The following is a 22904-nucleotide window of genomic DNA, read 5'->3' as shown; positions in this document are numbered from 1 at the left end:
TGTTGCAGGACATGGGAAGAACAGAAGGCAGAGCATGCTTTTCTAAAGGGGGCAGTGCAGAGTCAAGCCCAAGCCTATCCTGTTGATCAAGGACTCGGATCCAAAGGCAGTGCTTTCTGTTGGTGGACTTGGAATCGCAGTTTGTCTACACTGTCCTCTTAACAGTGGAGTCTTTTTATTTCCAACCTGCAAATTATGTTTTTATATTTGTTGTCACAGTGTGACAATTTTTTGTACAGTTGGTTTTAAGGTCTCCTCTGCCACTAGAGCCAGTAGGTTACAGCTGTTGATGTAACTGTAGCTGCAATTTTTGTGCAGGACTGAGAAACACAGTGCATTATTTATTGCGGAATCATTGCTGCTAAATAACTACTGTCTGTATAGTTAACACAACAGTTCCATGCCTGAAGAAGTTGCAATGGCTTTATAATATGTGAATGCATCTGTTTCTCTTGATAAAATGTTCTACTGCTGCGGGGTTTTTTTGTATTTCTTAAACTGCAGTGTTTCCTGGAATGTAAACATAGCTTTGCTTGGCTATAGGTGAGCCATCTTTAATGCTCTAAGTTCTTGGCACTTAATTCCTTATTTAACATTGGAAATATGTGTTGAAATAGTTGAAAAATTATAATGCATATTATGTTTTTGAAAAGCACATGGTGTGAAGGTTGATTCAAACAAGTGAAAAGTAACTTTGATTTGCTCTCAGATCCTATGTTAGTTATTGATTAATTAGAGCATGGAGGCTGGACGTTTTGTCAGGCTTACTCCAGCATAACATATTTGCACATTGTTGTGCATATGGGGCCTGCAGAAACAATAACTTTTTTACCTTGTTTTTAACTTAGAAATACAAATAGTTAAAGGACAATTCATATATGTTGGACCCTGGCTTACTTTTCATAACAGAGGAACAGGACAACTAATTACACAAACATGGGAATAATGTCACACTTTTCCCACTTTGTTCCTCTCCCATTTGTGCATTATTCACTTGAAATCAACTGGAAAGATGCAAGTTTGTACTTGAGAAGAACTCACTATGCTACAGAGTTTTTACAATGGGAACTTAGAGAGTTTTTCAGATCTTAGATGTTACCTGTTTTCCAGAGATAGTAAACATATTACTACTATGCTTATGCATCTCAGTGAGTATCATAAGTACACCCTTGGTGATGGTTACAGTATTTTTAAGCATTTGTGTTCACCTTTATGAACCTATTTGTTTAGTGCATCTTAAAGAGACTGTAAATCTTTATTGGTATATTTTGAAATGGTCATGTAAATCTTTGGCTGGTATATCATGAAAATAGTCATAGGTAACTTAATTTTTCCTGACATTCACTGTAAAACGTTCAGGGGTCCTACCATTTCTGTTCAGGAAATCTTGTAGTTTATTGTTATTTAACAGTATTAAGTGAATTTTTGTATATTTCATTTTAACTTTATTTGTGAATAGTGATTGTGGCATGTTTGGGGGTGTTTTATTAATATTTCATTGATACTAGTAAATTTGAATTGGGATTTTTTTTTTTAATTTTATTTTCTGGAAGAGAGAAATTCATGTGTAACGGTGACTATTGGACCACTACTGCTTTTCAGCATTTGTAAACCGGTTTTACGTTAAATCTTGTAGACCTAACAAACTGCTGTTATTTCTAACTGACCGACCTGTATTAATATTGTACTTTTGAAAGTATAAATATTATGTGGAATTCTTTGGTTTTGTTTTGAAATTTATAATAACAAAAGCCCTGTGTTGTTAAAAATACAGACTAAGTGAACTTGCGGTTCTTGGGGCATTGTTGGCAGCGTTTAGCGAGGTCCATGTGTTGTGGGAGCCCCCAGGGTTACCTTTGGCTGCTCCTTTAGTTCTTTCAGTGCAGAGGCAGTGGCAGTGGCAGTGACGTGGCTCATCCGTGGCTGAGGCTGCTCAGGACCTTCTCAGTAGCATGGCCCAGTGTCACTGCTGGTGAGCCAGCCCTGCGTGTCACCCGGCCTGGGAGCGTGACGCGAGGCTCGGACGCGCACGGGGCTCCCCTGATCCCAGTGCGAGCGCTACGGGTGTGGCAGAGGCACAGTTGGCACTGATGAAAAACCTTGTCCTGAAATAGTTGTTATATATATTTTTATAGTTGCTATGGATCTGATCTAGATTTTATACCGATGAACTTTGTAGGAAATACGTTGTAGACGTGACAGTGTTGAAGAAAGTGTCAGAAAAACATCATTTTTAAAGAAGTAGTGAAGATAGACTAAATGTTCACTGTGGATAAATGTGGGATTTAGCATTTCTAGAACAGTAATACTTCATAGGTCATAAAAGAACAAGTAATAATGTGGCACTAATGAGTAAAGGACTTAAAGGTTTACCTGGTAAAATGAAGTGCATTAATAAACTTAGAAAGGGATCAGCCGCAGCTAACAAAAGGGTGTTCCATTTTAAGTAGGAATTCAGCTTTTTTGTTACAGATGAAAAGATCTTCCATAAAACTAAAGCAGTCTGTTTATAAAGAAATTTTTTCTAAGGACCTACAAGTGAATCTGTGTTCTTCATTAGGAGGTAGCTTTAAAGAACATATTTAAGAAACTTGGCATCTGTTGTCAAGCCAGTTTGGGGCTTTTTAAAATTGTTACTGAAATTCCTGCGTCAGCAGAGACAGTTTGTGGTAGTTGCCTGTTTGGGGCAGTAGTCAGCAAGTCTGAAGTTGCTGGGTATCTCTGACTTCTTTCTATGGAATTCTGTGCTCTGCCTCCTATCTGGCAGAGTCAGGTACTATGGACTTGGTTTCACTGTCCCCGAAAACTGTAGGAGTGTTAGCCTTTTGGGGAGAAGGCCTCAAGAGTGTCAAAAACCAAGCAGAGAGTCGCTAAAAATGGAAGACTTCCAGTGTTTGGTGTGACCACCTTTGCTCGACGATGAGTGATCACTTAATGAGAAATGGCCTGCATGTCGTGGCTGATTTTTAGGTAGTTATTTTTAGGAGATAACTGGTGGGTCCCACCTAGCCCAGGGTAGGGCTGGCAAGGTGTGGGTGTAGGTGTGTGTCAGAGTCAGGTGGGCTGGAAGCCAAGACAGAGGCAGGTGCTGGTGATGTGGTTGCATTCACGTGCAGGTGAAGGTTGAAGGGGAGAGAGGGTGGGTAGAGGATGGGGGTTGACAGGACAGGGTGGGAGATGGAAGGGGCAAACCAACAGCTCAGCAATGCTCTAGTGGAACGTGCTTCTCAACATGGCTGTGTTATTTTTGTGCTGCTTTACCACAGCATTAAGTAGCCAGAGTGTATCCCTGAATTGGGCAATAAAAGTTAAAATAAACAATTATTAAAGAATCAACATACTTTGTATTTGCAAATCATTTGACAAACTGCAAGGTAGCATTCTTTGGGCTGCTTGCTTGTTGTTTGTGCATGAGTTTTTCAGTGTAATAAAGGTACATTGTTTCTGTTCTGCAATGTTAAAATGGAATTAAGGTTAAGAATACATTCGGTTATTGAGGACAAAATATATGAAAGGTATGTTGTAAATATCTGCAGGCTGAGTATGATAAACCCAGGAAATACTCGGAATTAAGGTCAGACTTTAAAGAAATCCAAACAAATCAGGGTATGGAAATACAGAGCTACAGCACATGATGATGCTGAAGAGAAATCAGAACTTACCTTGTTTGTGACGTGACCACTTTGTCTGATGAGCAGAGTTGAAGCAATTCATGCAACTTGTTAGCACATTTCCGTACTTTATTTACCTTCAGAAATTTTGGCTTTAAAACAAATGTAACATCTCCATGAAGTGCCTTAATTTTGGGAAGGAACTTGAATGCTTACTTTATGCAGTTTGGGGGTTTTTATATTTTCAGAGATTGGGCTGTTAAAGATTTAATGCTCTCATTTGACCTTTGTGTACATCCATGTATGTCACCAGTATCCGTGTCATACCAGTTCAGGAGACTGGCAAGGTAACAAGTACATTTATGAAACATAAAGGAAGTATGTAGCAGTTGGAACATTGTAGGTAAGCTCTAACTGTACAGGTGGGATGATGATGAAAAGTATAAAAGCCAAGCAGGTACACAGGCTTTGGAATTTCTACCATGTACCTTCTTTCATCTGTGGAGTTCAGCTGCACAAAAATCATAGTCCCATTCTCAGCCATAGTGGGAACCTGTTTTCACAATTGGGATTAGAGTTCATATATTTAGATTGGTTTTTTTAATCTCTTGTATGTGACTTTTACTGGGCAGTCCCTCTCTGAGTAAAATTGATGTCAGAATCAATTCATGACTTCTGACATCAACTGCTGTCAGAAAATTCATGTAAGAAAACATGAACAATGTCCGATTATTTTTGCATGTTTTCTAAAACCCCTTAACTCTTAAGTTCTGTAACTTTAGAGCAAACTTAAACTGTGAATGCACACATACACACGTGCTGCCGTGGTAAAGAACTGCTTAATTTATTGTGCTGGCTGCATCCTTCGAGCTCACTCAAGAAGCTGGCCTGCCTGAGCACATCACTTTCACAGTCCTCCTAATGAAATATGAGTCTTACTTGGCTCAGATGTTCTGCCTTGAAATATATTTTTCCCCAGAGAGCTGTGAAGTTCCTTCATTTGTTGCAGTGGGATCTTTCTGCTGATGGAATTACCATGGCTTGCTAACCAGGGAAAATGCTCTTCCCTGTCTTTTCTCCAACATGCTCCTGTAGAGCATGGCCTCCCTCCAGGCCTTGCATGGTGGTGTCTGTGCTGTCACCTGCCCCTCCTCTTTTACACCCTGAGCTTGTTTTTTCAATGACTGTTTTTTCCTTTCTTTGCTGTCTTGTTATTTGATTTGCAGGAGGGGGTAGCTGGCCTGGAGCCATGTTAGGAATAATTAAGTTTACATTTATGCATTTGCGCTTCTTGCAGAGTGAATGTGAACTGATGGGAATCTTTCACAAAAGAACTCCAGCACATCCTAGAATCCTCTCTCCTAGAATGCTTTCTTCAAATACCAGCCCCTACTCAAGGCAGGCCATGATGCTGATTGCTCCAGATGCCTTGCTTGAGGTTCATTCTGCTTTTTTCATTTAAATAAATTCAAACTGCTTCTCACTCGTGCTGTCAGTCTCTTTGCCCTCAAGAAATAGGTTTGTACTCCATCTGTGCCGAGGACTCACACATTAATTCATAAGAGCAGTTACAGTTCGGGGCTAAAACGGATTTTAAAAGTTGTAGTTTTCTGATGACTTTGGAGGGTTATGCTTAAATCTGAGGCCTGTGTTTGTTTATCCTACAGGATATACAGACAGTGTAAAGATCAGAAGGGAATAAAAATGCCCTTACGTAAAAGACTACCTGTACTTACTGTGCCTTTTCTGAATTCATTTGGGTGTCATGATGGCTTCTGAAGAGGTTTCCCATAGGCACGAGATCACACAGCCCTTTAATGCTGAGGGTTGTTCTGTTAGAATTAACCCTGTAGTCTTGTTGGAAAGGGACCACCTTCCCTTTAAACAGAAACCTTATTGACAGTTCTTCACTTCTTTGCTAGGTATTTCCAGATGGGTAAGGAGCCTGTGTGATGAAACCAGGTTTAGTCAGACAAAACAAATCATTCTTTCTTGACGTCATGAATGTGTGTCAAGTCTTTTGCTATAGTTTATCACCTATCACTGTTTCCCCATCTATCACTGTTTTCCCCGCCTTGGAAGTTTTCTTTATAACTCAAGCTGCTTAGGGCCAAAGCTGTGCACAAGTTCTTGGCAAAACTGCCCTGTAGCTGTGGCCTTTCTGGAGGATACTTGCTTTCCTGAAGAAACAAGGTGCAGGTAAGCCAAACATACCCTAATTGTGCACCCAGCCTGTATGGTAACTGGGAACTTCTTGTGTATTGCTGAAGCACAAATAAAGTGCAAGTCTTGTAATAAATCTCCCAAGTATGATCAAATTGCAATTACTACCAAGAATACTGAAAAGAGAATAACTCCCATTTTGTTCCCCTCGGGTTGGTGGCTTGGAGCTCTCCCTACCACAGAAATATTGACACTTCCACAGTATTTATTTAAAAACATTTATTTGATTTTTCTCTACAGTTAGAAAGACACCTGTTAATAAAATTCAGTAGATTACCAATAGAATATTTGCTTCAAAGCATAAGGCATAACAGTCAAGTGTTCCATATAAGTGTTAGACTTGAGAGGCTGGACTTTATTTGTATAAATACTTCCCAATAGCAAAAATTTTTGTTCCTCATTACTGACTGATTTAGAGGGCAATTTTTGACAGCCTATTTTTTTCAGCTGAAAAGAACTAGCAGAAGATGTGTTCTCTTGCTATTTTTATTCTCTCAAAGATGAGAAGACAGCACTTCTTCCCACTTTCTGTCTTCCATTGTTTTATTGGATTCTCTCAGATCCATTCCAGTAATTTTTTCAAATAGGATTTTGTCCCAGAATTTTTGTTTTCTGCTATCTTTAAAAAAGTACAAAATCATTTAAGGGCTGGGGGGTGGGAGAGAAGCTGTGGGTGTGTTAAGAAGAAAAAAAACACCTTATTAATAGTAAAACCTTGGAAGAAATAAAATCATGGCAATCTGGGTACTTCTAAGAATCTCTTCTCTGTCACATACTCTCTCCTCTCATGGTCAACTGGTTTTTTGCAGTGTAACATTCCATACTAGTACGTTTTCATCTTTTTAAACTCATAGTGAGAAACACCGTCTCGATGTCGGGTTCTCCCGTTAGCTACAGTGGCACATACAAGACAAGTCTCTGTGCTGCTGTTCATGCCTTTTAGGTGTAAGTAGATATTCATGGGTTTTTAAAAATGAGGCAGGAGTTAGCTCTCTATGTGAAATAATTGCCTCTCTGTAATTTGTTGAAAAATATTCCATGTACCTGGGAGGAATGCATTGGAAGAGAAATGTTCAGTCTGCGAGCCCTTGTGATTTATCTCCACTAACCTTGTCAATCCATCAGTTAAACGCTGCCCTTTGTTCCAACCTATTCTGGTTTTACTTTGTATAAAATTTGCATTCACTCATAGATTTTGCGTAGGTTCATCTTCTCTTTTTGACTCTGTGGGGTGGCACATCTTGAGCTCTTGAAGCGCTGAGTCGAGCAAACGACATCCCAAGTGCTTCATTTGTTCTCCTCGTGTCTGGCATTCAAGTGCTGTCTTTATCAGCTGGTACCTACATGGCTACAGCAGGTTTTTATCACTGCAAGTGGAACTGTTGAGTAGTTTTTGGTTGTGCAACCCAGGAGCCTGAGGAAAATTCCTGCTGTCTTTTGTCAACCACCTCTACCCCAAAAATGGCTTTTCAACATCAGAACTGCATTAATAAAATGTTTATTTAGCACCTTTCAGGTTGAAGGATCCAAAAGCACTTTACAAATAACTACACACATCATCACTGAAATGCATCCAAGCAGAAAATCAGCAGACAACTCACTGCATACATTTGGAAAAGAACAGATCGTGGCCAGCTGCTCGGCCAGAAAGCAAAGTTGAGGTTTGAATGACCTGTCACAAACAGGGATCAGATTTGGGGTTGGCTTTTAAGGTCTCATCTGAAAAACTGACACAGTAAAGCTGCATTCAAGCCAATTTAGCCACATCAGGAAACTGAAAATTTGCATCAGCCCTGCCAGGATTAGAGCATGTGGTGCCAGGGAGTCTGGCCTAATCCTAACCTGACATTTAGATGACTAAACCATCTCCTCAAGGTAGAGGACATACCCAGTAAATTCAAGTTGCAAGTATATTGTAACACAGTGCTGTTTTTTCATCCAGAAGTCAGCTGTTTATATATAAACATCCCACATGTAGAGTCTCTGCCTCTTTGCAAGCACCAGGCATCAATTTACAGACCTGTAACTTTTCCAGCTTTGGGGGAAGGGGGAATGTTACCTTCAGAGCTCGAGTAGCTACAATAGTCTTTCCAGGGAAGTAGTAGAAGGCACTTGGCACAGCTGAACAAAGCACCTGGAAATTATCGGGAATTATCCTCATTCCTTGGGAGGACAAAGATTACCTGCACTCTTTCCAGACATAATGTTGACAGTTCATAAGAAGTATAGGCCAAATAAATTCTGAGCAATGTCTCCTTTTCTACAGAAGTACTCTCAAATGCTGGAAACATCTCATGAACATACACAGCCCAGTTCCTCCTTGTTGCAACTTGGCAGAAGAACTTGGGCGTAAATGTGGCTTTGTTACTCTGAACTACATCTCCTGGCTCTAACAAGGATTATGTTTTCCACTTCAGCAAAGGAAAATTATAAGGCTATTTTTATACAATTTGAAAGCACTTAATACAAAGTTACATTAATACGCTGCATCATATGGCCTATCTGTGGAGAAAATACTGAAATACTACCATAGGGCTGTTCAATACTAGTTTTTTTCTTTCAACTTTTTATCTTAATACTAGAAAATATATAAATCATTTACATGACTTTATGCAAAAGAAGGCACAGCCGGTTATAGTTTACACAAGCGCAATGCATAATATGCAGAAAAAGGGATTAAAAAGAAGCTTCACATCCCTAATAGATACATTGTTGCAATCCATTAAGAAAAGTACTTCATCAACAACAGAAGTGTTCAACACTTGAGAGCTATGATATAAAAAAATTATAATTCATTTAATGCATAACAGATTTATATATACTTTTATATATAAACACTGTTGAAAAATGCTAACATAATAAAAGTAGATTATCCATGTAATGAAAAGTGCAAACCAAAGTATAAAGGGTTTCACAATGTCCTTCTCATGACACAGGAAAAACTAGCCCATAGGAATGAAGTGTTAAATCCACCAATACATCCTTGGTGTGATGAGGCATCATCAGGATTTCTGAGCATTTGGAGAAAGCAGTATTGGTGAAGAGGCTCTGTCCAGACTGGGGAGTGGCACTGGTATGTGACCATTTAGCAGAGTTGGAAACTGTAAGAGGCCAAAAGGTAAAAATTACTCTTTATCTCAAAACATTCAGCCCAAGAAGCACATGGACTTAGCATTAGCAACTGGCTCCAGATGGTTTCAAGAGCTCATGTCTATACAGTAAGATATCTACCAAATGCCTGCATCAGCCATTAGGAATGCAAGACAGAGGACAAAACCTGAATAATTTATAAATGCACAAGGATATAAAAATCTGTTACTGGCTATTTTTTATATAAAAGTTCACATAATACATTTATCCTCACCCTGGAAAAGTGAACACTATAGAGCAATCTTTGCCATCCATTCTGTTTCCAAAAGTATTTTTTCAGTGTACACATTATTAATTACAATACATCCTTTTTGTCTTCCTTTTATGCAGGAAAGAGTTGGGCAAAAGTGAAAGCTCAGATTTAGTTTTAGGGCAGAAAAAGTACAACTGGGGATACAAAGTTTTGGGAAAATTACTCTCAAGTAATTGCAGTTTCTGTATTCACTCAGAAAATACAAACTAGCCACACCATTCAGCATGTGAAGCAGAACATGTAGTCATTTATTGTCACCTGCTGTGCAGAAACCTTATCCAGTACAGAAGCCATATATTCCTAGTTCATGACGGCATCGTGACTGCACCTTGCCTGCAGGGTGGGTATTGACTAGTTCTTAGCATCTGACCTGGCAAAAAGCAAAGCAGGTAGGTGGAATAAACTTGCTGCAGCATGAGGCAGGAATTATCCCAGTGGTAGATACTGATCTGGCCTCGAGGCCCAGCTCCATGAACTGTGCTGGGTTTCTGTTGGCTTGAGGAAGACAGAGCTGAACAACTTCAAGCATCCGGTGTATTTTTACCCCTTATCAGATCAGTCCTTGGACAGCCAACTGTGGTGTAACCACGCCCTCCACATGCATAGAATAACGTGCTCCTAACAAGTTTCCTCTTCCACTCAGCTGGTGGCTGGTGATTCCTAAGTTCCACCACTCCCCGTAAAGCCGGGCGGAGCAGCGCGGTGCTGCAGGGCACCATGCTCCTGGTGTGGCCCAAACTGGCTGATGCCTCTGCTATAACCACACCAAACCTCAGGAAATGCTTCCATCACTTCTGCCAAGATTCATTAAAACGCAGAAATCGATTACAAGCTCTTCTCTGGGTATGCATGGAGCGTGGGCTGGCCTGTAAGGCAGCCTGAGGAGAGCTTTACCCTGGCGCCCACGCTGGCTGACCCATCAGTTCTAGGTGGGCTTGGCCGGAATTCAGCTGCGGTTTTCATTCCCTGTTTGTGTTAAAATAAGGCTTTGTGCTCTACAACTTGTCATCGTGGCCTTTGCTTGAATCAAACATCATTTATAAGGCCTTTGGGTCTCTCAGCAGGGAAAGCCAAGGCCACTCCTCACTTCCAGTTTCCCCCGGGAATGGCCAACATGTCTGTACAAGCTCATTCCAGGTCTCAGCACAGGCACTTCTCGGCTGAAATGTCTGGCTGTTTCTAACCATGTGTGCAAAACTAAGGTCCAGTAGGGATTAATGAGTTTATTGAAAACACAAATAAGGAGCCTCATGTGCAGCTGGAGGTAGAAAGACTGACTATCCCAGTACCTGAGCAGCTACTTGAGCTAAAGCCCAGCCCTAGATTTGGCACTCAGCCTTCCTGAAGGTTCAGAAACTAACACAGGGTCCCTGTCTAGCAGGAGCCTTCTCCTCTGTTAGTGCTGGCCCTCCCAGCCGTCAGGGTGTTCATTCCAGGGATGTCCTTACACCTTCAGCTGTGCAGATGGCCGTTGGGTTCCTTGCCAATCAGCAGATCAACATAATTCTTCTGTGACTTAAAGGATCAGCTGTACGGCAGCAGCCACAGCTGGAGCTGCAAATCCCATGCCCATTGTCTTCTTCCTGAGCCTCAGGCAAATGCTGCAGCTGAGTGCTGTGGCCATCATGGGTTATTTAGTAACTTTTGTATTTACCACATCTCTATAAAACTTTGAGACTTTTACTCTGCCAGTACTCAGGAGAGAGTTGGCACAATGCTGCTTTTCTGCTGCTGACATATGGCAAGACCATGCTCAGAGGTGTGTCCTTGGTTGAGGACACATGGATAATTGACAGGAGAACTGGAAATGGAGCCTTTGGGTTCAGAGAGCCTAGTCTTTCTGAGTGAGAAGTAGCTCATTAGGACAAAAGGAAAAACCTACATCCACTTCACTGGGTGAGACTCAAAGTGTCTTGGTTTTCCCAGAGTCTGTGTTCCAGCCCTCTCCTGGCAGGTCATTCACTGGTCTGCACTCTCTTCCTGCAGCTCTGAGCTCTGTTACCTGCTGTCTCTGGGGTGCAGCATTTATTTCTCTTTCCTTCACACAAAGTATGTGTGCTTTCTGCAGCCGACACTGCCCTGTAGGTTCTGACTGTGCTGCCAAGGATTGGAAGAGGGTACAATAAGTAGGCCTCTCTTTAAAAGTGCTTGTTAATGCCTGTATTTTCTTGATCTGTTTGAAAAGCTCCAGACTGATGTGAAGAGATGTTCCCACAATGTCTCTTCCATATGTGTGCATTTAGTAATGAAACCTGTGCATTGGGAAGACGTACCTGGAACAGAGTGTTTGGTCCCTGCAGCCTGGCAGGACTCAGAGGAGCAACAGGACTGAGGCTGCTCCAGAAGTGAATGCTGGACAGCAGCGGGCTGGGGGTCAGCAATAATCCATTGGGGGTCTGCAAAACAAAAAACACACCATGATGCACAGCTTAGAGTTACAGCTCCATGCAGCACTCACCGCCCCTAAAGCCTTACACAGCATCTACTGAGTCTATTTTCCAGTGAATTCAGATACACAGCATGGTCAGCAGCAGCTGCCCATCCAGCCCTGCATCCTGTCTCTCGATACCTGCACATTTCATATTCCTTCATATGCAAATTGATTTCATTTCTGTTTGCTTAACGAGATGCACAGTTATTGTTTATTTGAACCACGCTCATGCAACTGTGTAACATACAGAATAATACCATGTGTGCCCCAGAGCCTGCCAACACCACCTAGTCTCCTTCAGAAACAGTAGAACCTTTTGAAGGGCAGCAGTTCCTTGACCTGACTGCAGCTTTTGAGGCATTACTACAGTTGTGTGTGGAGCTGAAAGGGTCACTGCTGGCCTGTGATGTTTACTCCCCTGATGGCACCCCTTTGTAAAGAAAGAGGGTTCAAGAAGCTGGCAATGCATGGGCTGAGCAGGGAGGGACGGGTGTATGGGCTGGGTGCCCAAGGGGACAGCAGAGAGCACAGCTAATTGTTTGAAAAGAACCAAAATGGCAAGAATTAGAATCCAAGGCTTTTCCCAACTCAGAGGTGCCTCCTTCCAGTGCCACGGTGCGCAAGAATTGCTGGGATTGCTCTCAGCATTCTTAAAACCACAATTAGAGGGGAGGTAGAGTTAGAGCACATGCAAATCTTCATTCAAATGAAGAATTATATGAATTATTCTGTATCCAGAATAACTTTTATCATGCCAAAAAAAAAAAAAACCATGTGACACTTTTGAAAAAAGTATTGGCATAATGAGTTAATCTCACCAGTAATCTTGATGCCAATTATCAAAATCAGTCCTATTTAGCAAAGCACTTAATGGAATTTGAGTACACACTTAGCAAGCAAGCATGTGCTTTGCTGTGTCGAACTGTCTCTGCTGAACTGGGGGCATCCTTTTGTCCAGAGTTTAACATATGTCAAGAGAAGACAGAAGACAGAGAATACTTGTATCTCCCTGTAGGAACCAGCAGGTCATGTATTCTGGTGCTCCCGCCAGGCCAGAAATACAAACTCCCAGCAGGGCAATTGCAGCCGGCAGTGTCCCTTAGCAGCTGCTGACACCAGGGCCATCACAGTGCTCTGTGCCACACCTTGCAGACAGCAGGCTCACACAGGCACTGCCACAGCTCACTGCGTTTGGAGCGCCAGGTTCACCTGCCGAGCGGTGCCCGAGGCATCGGCTGCGGTGTCTGGGCTCTGGGCAGGCACGGGGGAACACAGACCTGCTGCGACAGGATTGCACTGCAGTTCACAACAGGGTCAGACAGTTCCTTTGGCACCAGCAGAAGAGATGGGAAAGATAAGGAGCAGCAAACATTAAAGTTATCCTGGTGATTCTGAAAGGCTGATAATACAAAGACCTTGGCTGCTCTTGAATGGTTTTGCTACGGAATTTCATGTGAAGTGGGGTTTGTGGGGAAATGTGCAGGGGAAGGACCCTGCCACCTTCCTTGTGCTGAAGAAGGTGGATCAAAAACACCAAACCCCATGGAAGAAACCACGTTTGTCCCAGGAGTAATAAACCTGTGCTATCACTGGAAAAGCAAAAGGTGTTGATGCAGTAAATCAGCAGGTCACAGGAGAACCAGTCAGGGCTGGGATATATCTGCGTGCCAACAAAAGGGACAGAGAGTGGGTGGAGGCCTGGCAAGGAGAAAACATCAGTCTTGATCTCATCAAGTGACAGCTCTTGTCAAAAAATAACCAAAAAACCACTTGACAAGCAGGCATTTGTCAAGAGTCCTTTACAAATACTCTCTTGCCGTGAGCATGGTGCTTTCATGGGGAAGGAAATCAGCAGCACCAGCAAGAGCCCCTTTCCTGTGCCACATTTCAAGCTGATGCTCCACTGGCAGGCGGCTACTGGTGGAGATTTATGAGACTGACAACACACTGAATTAGGTCAGGATAAATACTCAGATCTACTTACAGAAGAGCCTACTAACCTTAAAACCAAAGATATAAGTAGCTAGACCCAACAACATTCAACCAAGGACACAGTACTGTGGCAACTGTACCAAGAACTCTCATGGTTAGCCTCCACATTCTTTATTTTTTCTCTAAGAAGCTGCAGATATCCAGAACTCAAAGTGCAGTTCTTGAGGGCGTATTCTGAAAACAGTGAGGAAGGCTTGGAGATGTTTTTTCCTACCTAGATGCAGCCAAAGCAAGTCTTCAGAGAGACCTGAAAAACTGAGTTGCCCTCTATTCATCTCTGAAAGCACGCTAGCATGCCTAAAACAGTGCTAAGCAAAAGCTCATATCCTTTGATGAGCAGAGCACTAATGTCTGCAAGTTCTGCCAGAACCAAGAGCCAGCCAAACGAAGCCTCGAAATCTGTTCAATATTTAATGCAAAAAGAGCACAGGGCATCCCAGGCTTGTTCTCAGTATTGCCATCAGCCAAGTATCAAAACCACCAGAGGAAATCTTAAGTGTAAACAACACCACAGGATAGCCTATCCCTAAATTACACGCAGAAATTGATGTGTCACTTCATTTTCTGCCCACATGCAGCCATGCATCTGGTATTAGATGTGGAACCCATCGGGAAGTTCCTACTTGTGAAACATCATTGTAATGTAAGCACAGGAACAGTTTAAATAGAAATAATTCATTGCACAGAGAGGATTATGTTAAGCAATGATGCTCATGCCTCCTGACTTCTGTGACAATGTGTGCAAGTACAATCTTGTCACTTACAGCTGTTAGAAAGCAGGCAAGTGCTGTCACGCATACATTTCTGTTCTAACATTGACTGTGTGTATCATGTGCCCTTTCACAGCATTCCACCTGAGGGTATTCCTCATGACCAGCAGTGGAAAGCCATTTGAAATATCCTCTCAGGCAGCAGGACCTTCTCAGAACATGCATCACTCCTGGAGCAGACATCCTGTTCTGCACCTGCCCCTGGCAGCAGGTGCTTCACACTGAGATCTGATAAATCCGAGAACATTTGAGATATGATGCATGTTCCTCCTTGGATAACGGGATGAACAGCAGATTTCCTGTCTAAATTATGGTTTTAGCTATTCTGCATTGTGATATTACAGTTACCTGAATACAGCTGCTATTTTATATTCACTAGGATGAGTGTTTAGGATGTAGGGTGCTTCTTATCCACACTAGAAAAAGAAGGCTAAAAGAGGGGATAAAAGCTATGTTGCTGTATCGCCAAAAGTTTAAATAATTAGACCCAGGAACTACCCTACACAGATGCCATATACCTCTTCCATGATAGGACTACCTGTGAAAAAGATTGGTTATGACTTGAAGTTGGGTAACACTCATCACAGCCTTAGCTATCCCTCCTGCTAAAGCAGTGCCACAATCCTCAACAGAATTCCCTTCTACATCTTTCAGGGCAGTAAGTACACCAGTTCATAGGTGCGTGGGAAAGTTAAATAGTCAAAGAAATAATTACAAAACCAGGAAACAAATCTTTGTTCATCCTGTGGTTTGGGGGCAGCAACAGATAAAAGTGGGTTTGATATAACTCACACTGTCATTGTGTCTGGTTGGCATCTGATGTTGTCAGATTTGCTCCCTATGAAAAAAATGCTGTGGTTATACCACAGTCAGAGGTTATAAGTTTGTCAATGCATTTCAGTTTTGTTTTGCCACACGTCTGTTCTTCCTGCCAAACATAACTTCACTTAAAGGCTTTATGATGTCAAAAATGGCAGGTGTCAGCTCACAAACTGCTCTTTTTGGTGACACAGCTTTGTGTCTTGGTGGCTTACAGGTGTGCCTGAGCTGCACAAACTCGCTCTGCAGCCAGCTGACAAGCTCAGGAGAGCAAGTGCTGTGCTGGCTGAGAGCACTTGCCAACCCTCTCTTCTGCCAGGCCCTTGTGCTGTGGAGGCACACAATGCTGCCCACATCACACACCTCCAGCGCCTTCAAACAGGGAAGAGGTGATGGAATTCTGGACACCATGGGTCTTCTAGGCAGTCTGAAGTGAGTGAGGGCTTGTAAACATACCTTGGTCCTCATTTATTCACTGTCCTGTTTGCTACATTCAATGCTAGTATTTGCATCAACTGCTACTTCGGGGCTGGGGATCTTAGGGGATATTCCACGTTGGGATAATTTTATTCTTGGATTATTTTTGGTCCAATTTTGAGGTGGTATTGTAAGACAAAACTCACCAATGAACATAGAGTCAAATCTATATGATTTTACCCTTCTGCTCTGAACTCCTAGGCTTTTTTCCATAGACTAGCTTGAAAATGAGAACTCACTGTTGACATTACCACAAATATGTTATTAAAAAGAATAAATATCTTTCTGGTTGTTCAGTATTTCTGTGCTGAAGGGAAGGTCTGGAAAGGACTCTGTGAATTTGTACAACTTCAGAAATTTAAACTGATTTCAGAGCCTTTCTTAGAAGCCACTTAATTTGCTCTGTGTTCAGAAATTAACAAAAAGGTCACACTGTTTGAATGGATTGCAACATCTAGTAGAGAAATCTAACCAAGTATCCTGTATGCTCAGGTTCTGACCTACAAAACACCTGTGGGGTTTTTTTGGCTTTTTCCTGTTTGTTTTGTAGATCTGGAGGCTGGTTTGAACCGATAAACAATTCACTGATGGCTTCCCATTTCCTTATTCTTTCAGGCAGTCTGTCAACTGTGATGGCTTTTCCCACACTCAATTAGGAGCAAACCCCAGGAGAAACCTACTTTCCACCCCTTGTTCAGAGCACTGCTGTGTTTCCCTCTTTGCTGTATATTGGGTTTTTCTCCCATCAGAAGGTGACAGACCCACAGAACTAACACTGTTGGCCACATGGAGGGAATGCCTGGAGACAGGCAGGTCTTACCTGTGCAGTGAAGAAAGCTGGAGTCAGGGATCCCGAAGGAAGCGCGGGGCTGTTGAGGGCGATGGAACCGATGTCAGTGCTGGAGAGAATCATAGGTGGGGCAGAGATTTCCAAGCCTTTGGGTTTTTTAGCCTTTGGGGGAAGAGATGGGGATTTGGCCTTGGAGCCTGAGGAGAGGTTCAGAGGCTCAAGGGAATCTGAGTCGTGGCAACTGGAGTCAAGGAAGAAGCTCTTGTGTTCTGTAGGGAGGGGTGAGGTGGGAGACAGAGATGGTGACCTGGAGGAGGATGATGATGGAGATGAAATGCTGGCACTGTTGGGTAGCATTAAGGAAGATATTTTAGCTGATACTGAAGAGTTGAGGAAAGCAGAAGCAGCTGCTGTTTCAGAAGTAGAAGGCAACGACACCATGGGCCTCGTAACTTGTTTGTCTGTTTTGTTTGTCACAAATCTGATAACAGTTCGGACTTCTTCAACTGGTGTGTTTCCTTCTGACTTCTCCAGTTTTTCTGTTTTGATGGTCTTGTAAGGGTCTGGCTGGTTCTGCAGAGAGTTGATAGTGAAAGAGGAGTACAGGCCAGAGTGGATATATTCATTACGGCTTGTGCTTTTCAGTGCTGACAAGCTGTGCTTGTGCTGATCCCTGCTCTCCGAAGGCATCTTACAGTCGCTGTCCTGCAGCAAAAGGCTCTCTCTGCTGATTTCCACAGCATGTGGATCCATTTTTAAAATCTCAGGAAAGGAGACGAACTTGTATACAAATTTTTGTCCGATCACTTTCTTGATGATGTTCTGCAAATACAAAGAAGGTGCTAGAAAGAACAGCATTTCAGAGGCACCCAGTACTGCACACACGAGGGCGGGGGGCACTGCTCCCTCATAAAGCTATGCAGGTCATTTTGTGGGGCTCCAAGTGCTGATCACCCTTGGCTTATTCCAATACCTCTCTCTGCTCAGCCAGGGCCCACTCCTGGCTCCTCATGATTTCCAGCATGGTTAGGCGACAAAGACCTACTGGTAGCCTATTTGACTTCTGCTTCCTCTGAAGCAGCTTGGGAATATTTTCTTTCCAGTTAAAGCAATTCTGCTGCCTTGTGGATTCGAGCCATGCCACCACTTGTGCTCCACAATAAATCCAAACTCCTTCATTCATGCCACCTAAAACTGGCACCAACACGTGAGGATGAAATACTCTCACAATGTCTGCAAGGGACAAAACCACCTCAGCCTCTTGGCTCCAATTATTTACCCTCTGTTTCTTACCACATAAGGAAAGGATTGAGCTAAACTTACAGTTACAGTGACTGTCTTTCTGCCAATGATCATGAACTTGTGTCTGTGAAAACCCCTTGCATGGGCTGGAAAAGTACTTGTGTCCTGCCATATCCCTGCACCATCTCCACGATGGCATTAGGCTCAGGATGCTCACTGGTGCACGCAGAAGGTTTTCATCAGTCTAAACTGACTATGGAAATTGATTAATGAAAAAGTCCCAAACCTCTCAAAGGTTTGTAGAACTGCTTATTTTTTTCTTGAAGTGTCCCCTTTTTGTAAAGAACTGATTGCTTTTGAGACTTTTTATGAGCATCCTGTTTCTAGTCCTAGTGCTCCTCCTGCAAACCCAGGTTGCCTGCTTGCTCTAACACAATTCCCAAGGATATGTGAGCTCCTCCACAAAGGCACTTTATGGCACAGGCCTGGCTTAGGGACTGCAACATTTACTACCCTGAGCCAAGTGCTGCAGAACAAATGAAGAAATATGTCCTGAGACTTCCACGCTAATTTCTCTTTCTTGAAACCCCCAGTGGAGAGTTTGGTAAGTTGCCTCTGAAAAACCCTTTCCAAGAGGTTTCCCTTTAGTCCATCACATCTGCTGCACCTCCAGCTGGTATTCTGCAGACATCTGCTCTCCTGTACATATGGGAATGTAAATATTTACAAATTTCCTAAAAATCTAATTGGTTTTTCATTCTACCACAGCTTCTGACACCAATAGTGGAAACATTTGTTAAGCTGACTGAAAATGAAACAGAAAATTAAGGAAAAGGAAAAGAGGCATCATCATTCTCTATATACAGACAACAAGGAGTGCTGGATGTTTGTACTGCCTGCACTACACCTTGTTCAGTCACAGAAGCAAGGATCATTTTGTGAAAGAAGAATCTGCACTTCAGTATCAGAACCTTTTCTGTCTTTCAGCTGAGCTACTTCACTCTGTAATTCATCTGTCTGAATGTCCTGGCATTTCATTCAGGCACCTTCTTGAATACAAAACTAACCCTACAAAGAACCCTGGGATGCAGCTTTGCATCACAGGTCAGGAGCTGTGGCACAAATAGAGAATATTGTTGCCCAAGTTGATAACAGGGATCTGTAGCAAAGAGAAGCATTAAATTCCACAAGTTCGGACTAAAGGCACAAACTGCCCTCTTCCATGCTGAATTGTACACACATCTACCCACCTGGCAGATGCTGCAGTGTCTTTTTTTGCCCTCCAGAGGTTCAGGACAAACAGTTAGCCCACAGAATCTCAGTCTGCATGAGCTTTAATTCCCATGGCTTTGGGCTTGGCCTTGATTTTTTTTTTCATTGCTAATTAGATTCAACACTGGATGATTGCACTTTTTCTGCACTCTCAATATTGCATTCTTGTTCCAAAGAGCAAAATCTCCAAACTACTCACATATGAAAATAAGACCCCCATCCCAACTGGATTTTTGTTTATTTTATATATTTTTTTATATTTATATTTAAAATAATGCCTCCCCTCTGCTCCTGGCAACTTTGAATTATTGTTAAATCAAGTGCTAGCAACTGAGATTCTCCTCGGAAAATGTAACTCCCAGCAGAACAAGATTAAATGTATTTAAGGATTGCACTTTTACACTGATGCAGGCTTGAAACAGGGGAACATTGCTATAAAAAGCAAGTGAACTGGTGAGTTTATACTTCCTTTGTTATTATTAAATACAGTTATATTTTAAGAACATTGCAGTGCTGCTCCTCCAACTCTGTCAGCCTGCAGCAAAGGCCCACTTAACGATGGCTGGAGATGAAAAGATTCAAGTGCAGATCCCTCAAGCACTTTGCTGGCTTCTCTTAAATGTGTAGCCTGAGGAAATCTCCACTGGCATGCAAGAGAAAATAAGGACGCAAATTAATGAAATGCCTCAGAAAGGCACTGACTTTTCCATATTATTTTGACAAATAATTGAAGGTAAAAAGCAGCATATTTTTACCATCACCTCAGTGATCTGTCAGAATCATTCTGAGCTATGACAGTTCAAACCACAGAAGACAGTGACAGGCACCACAACAAGCAGTTTGAAAGGGCAAAAAATTGTGCCTTCCTGCATCTGCAGGAAGACTAGACCACTTGCTTGGTAGCAGGACAGTAAGTGTATGTGAACATTTGACCCTATTTTATTCTTGTTTGAATTTTCTATGTAAATTCCCTCATGAACAGGCCTGCAATGAGTGCTAGTGGCTGCTGGCCAGGGCTGCAGGGAGCCAGGGCAGGACTGCTGCGTTCATGCAGCTGCTGCAGAGAAGAAATGAGCAACCGGGACAGGAGCAGGGGCTCCAGTCCAACAGCTTAAAAAAAAAATCTTATCAATAGAAAGCACTCTCTGACTCTCAGAGAGAGGGAGGCAGCAGGGAATGCCCCTCTTCTGTTGGCTTCTTGAACACCTTAACACTTCCCCTCCTCTGCCCCCAGAGTACAAAACTGACTGCAGCAAATGTGCCCAGCCCAGCCTGTGGAGAAGTGTTTGGAAAGCTGCAGTGCCTGCCCCAGCACATCAGCCGTGCTAGGGAGCTCGGGCTCATTCACAGCCCTGCTCTTCAGGAACTCGCTTTGTGAGCCCTTCCAAAAGCAGCCTCTCCCAGAGCTCTGAATCACCAGCTGCAGGGAGGGCTCTGCTCTGCCCCTGTCTTCCACAGAGCAGCTGGCTGAGCTGGTTCTCCCTGCAGCTTCAACTGGACTGTACTGGGGAGGGGTTGTGTCAACTGTGCATGTGCACACTGAAATCCATCATGTGTCTGTGTTTTATTTTTATCAGCTCTGACTCCTGCTCCATGTTTGAGCCTTTTAGAGCAAATCTGTAACTATACTACCAGGGTGACTGAAGCATTTTAGTGGCTTGGGCCAAACCTGTTAGCTGGCAAGTTTGCTGGCTGCAGGAGCCACTTGGGAGACTGATCTGGGACATGGGATTCACTTCCTAGTCAAACTTCAGACTAATGAGGGATCTCAGGAGCAGAAAGAACATTTTTCCCTCTTTCCAGGAAGTGACCTATAATCAGGATGCCCGAGATCTCAAAATTTTTGACAGAGCAGAATGAACTTGTCTGTAGATACTAAACATCCCTGGTCAGAAAAGAAGAAAGACCAGAGCTGTAGCTGCTGCTCCTAAGTCCCACTTGGATGTGCTGCAAGTTCCCTGGCTCTAAGAGTACTGAGGGGTGCAACACATGTAGAACACAGGTTTTGGATCCCTCCCAGAACTCTATCCAGGCTGCTTCCAGCTACTGGGACCCCTACCCAGACAGAGGAATGCTCACACTCCAGTGTCTGAGCTACACATGCTGGCAGGAGGTACCTGTGGCAGGATGGTCTGCTCTGAAAAATGGGAGTGTGTCTGCATCAGCACGGGCAGGCAGGCAGATTCTGCTAGCATCACAGGTTATGCAGTAATGCTCTGTACACTGTCTGTGTAGAAGCCAGATTTTGTAACATTTTTGATGCAGGCACAGGTGCTACTACACTGTGCACCTGTACTGACCTTTGGAAGATCAAGGCTCCCTCTTAGCTGGATTTCAGTCTTCTTTCACTCACCTCCAGCTGGCAGATAAAGGCTATTTCTCTGGCTAGCACCTATGACCAGGTTCTCTGCTCTCTATACTGCAGGCCACTGGACAACCCTTTCCTCTCACATCAAACATGAACTATTTTATGGGTCTTTTTGAGGCAGGTGTTCTTGGGCTTTCTCCTCTACCCATCACCTTTTACTGAGTATCAAATCCTTTACTCCCATCTTTCCATATGGATAGCACTATATAACCATTTATGCCACTTCAGCCAAGCACTTTCTTGACTTCCACAAATCACTCTTGGATGAAGCTCCTTCCAGTTTTTCTATAAAGGTATTTCCTTGAAACACCTCTGACATGCACCACTACATAATGTATAGCTGGTACTCCAGCACAATCACACTGATATTGTTTCATTGTAGGATTCTATCTCCCCTGAGATGTCTTATGAGAAGACATTCCCAAATGTAAAATAATATTTTTCATTATCCTGAAGTATATCCTCATTTATATCCTGAAGTTCAGAAAGCACTCAAGCAAGGGACCCTCACCCAAAACAATTCTTCCATGCTTCCACCCACACTTGGACATTAAAAATAGAAACTAGTAACCAGGTTACAGGGTTTCACCTGTTATGAGAGGGGAGGGAATACATTGGCACCTCTGAATCCTGAGAGCACCTGAGATGCCCTGTCCCTGCACTGCAGTAAGCACAAAGCAGCCCATATTATTTTAATAAATCATACTGCCAAGTCATCTAAACAAGTGGGCAGCCATTAACTGAAACTAAAACTGAAACAGACTGAATAGCACTCACTGAGTAAAGCCTCAGGCCACATACTGTTCAAAGAAGATGCAAAAATGTTGAATAGCTGCTCATCACAACAGTATGTGACTGTGTAATTAAAGATGCAGCATAACTCATGCAAACATTAGGGTTATCCAGGGAGCTGTGATTCTTTTATTTCCTAACTTCTGAGGACTTGACTTCCACATTCCACAACTTCTACATCCTATTAATGTCAGTGTCGGCATGTAATTTCCCGGATTCACCCTCCTTCCCTCAGAAAAAAAACCTCATGGGAAAAATCACTAGCTTCTCTCTTGTGGTGCTATTGTGAAATATTCATAGGGACTTTCAGTAGTCTTGAAACCCCTGGTGACTTCCAAAAGATATGTGCCATTACAGCTACCATAAAAACAAAATAACTGGGTAACCTGAGGGAAAAAAATAAACTTATTAACCCTCCTTTTATAGGTATTTTACTTCAAGCTGAAGTGCTCTGTGTGGGAATAGTGCTGAAGCATTTTCTTGCCTGACAGCATTACAAGAGATTTCTGACTGGCAAAAGTGTGTGACATGATGGACACAAGTTGTGGGTAGAGTGCAGGATGCCTTTCCTCAGGGCTCTCTGTCATCTGTGCTGCTGCTCTGTTGAGGCAATAGGACAAAGCATTAAATAAAATAAGAAGGTGGGGGGAAGAATTTGGGGAACAAATGAAACAGGAAATGGAGTCTTCAGATTATCTACAAACATTTAGCAAC

General features: G+C 42.8%; 2 protein-coding genes across 7 annotated transcripts in view; one reads left to right on the top strand and one right to left on the bottom strand.

Moving 5' to 3' along the window:
- The window catches only part of CDK17 (cyclin dependent kinase 17), a 92803-nt gene extending 87721 nt beyond the window's left edge, over positions 1-5082 (top strand). For 5 of the 6 annotated variants that reach the window (XM_084205319.1, XM_084205323.1, XM_084205320.1 and 2 more), the window contains exon 17: positions 9-3128. In XM_084205319.1, coding sequence (XP_084061445.1) covers positions 9-46 — 38 coding nt within the window. In that variant the 3' untranslated portion in view covers positions 47-3128. Of the gene's footprint in view, positions 1-8; positions 3129-4908 lie in introns of those variants that run through there. The other variant, XM_084205324.1, reaches the window with a different exon arrangement.
- A 1034-nt stretch (positions 5083-6116) lies between these two features.
- The window catches only part of ELK3 (ETS transcription factor ELK3), a 36826-nt gene continuing 20038 nt past the window's right edge, over positions 6117-22904 (bottom strand). The window contains exons 3-5 of the mRNA XM_084206359.1: positions 16547-17338; positions 11511-11633; positions 6117-8935 (exon numbers count right to left, since the gene is read on the bottom strand). Of these exons, the coding sequence (XP_084062485.1) occupies positions 8837-8935; positions 11511-11633; positions 16547-17338 (1014 nt within the window). The 3' untranslated portion in view covers positions 6117-8836. The remainder of the gene's footprint in view (positions 8936-11510; positions 11634-16546; positions 17339-22904) is intronic.

This window comes from Fringilla coelebs (genome assembly GCF_963513975.1).
Source record: "Fringilla coelebs genome assembly, chromosome: 5".
In the NCBI taxonomy this organism is placed as follows: Eukaryota; Metazoa; Chordata; class Aves; order Passeriformes; family Fringillidae; genus Fringilla; species Fringilla coelebs.
The sequence above is the reverse complement of the archived record's forward strand: the minus strand, read 5'-3'. Positions and strand labels throughout refer to the sequence as shown.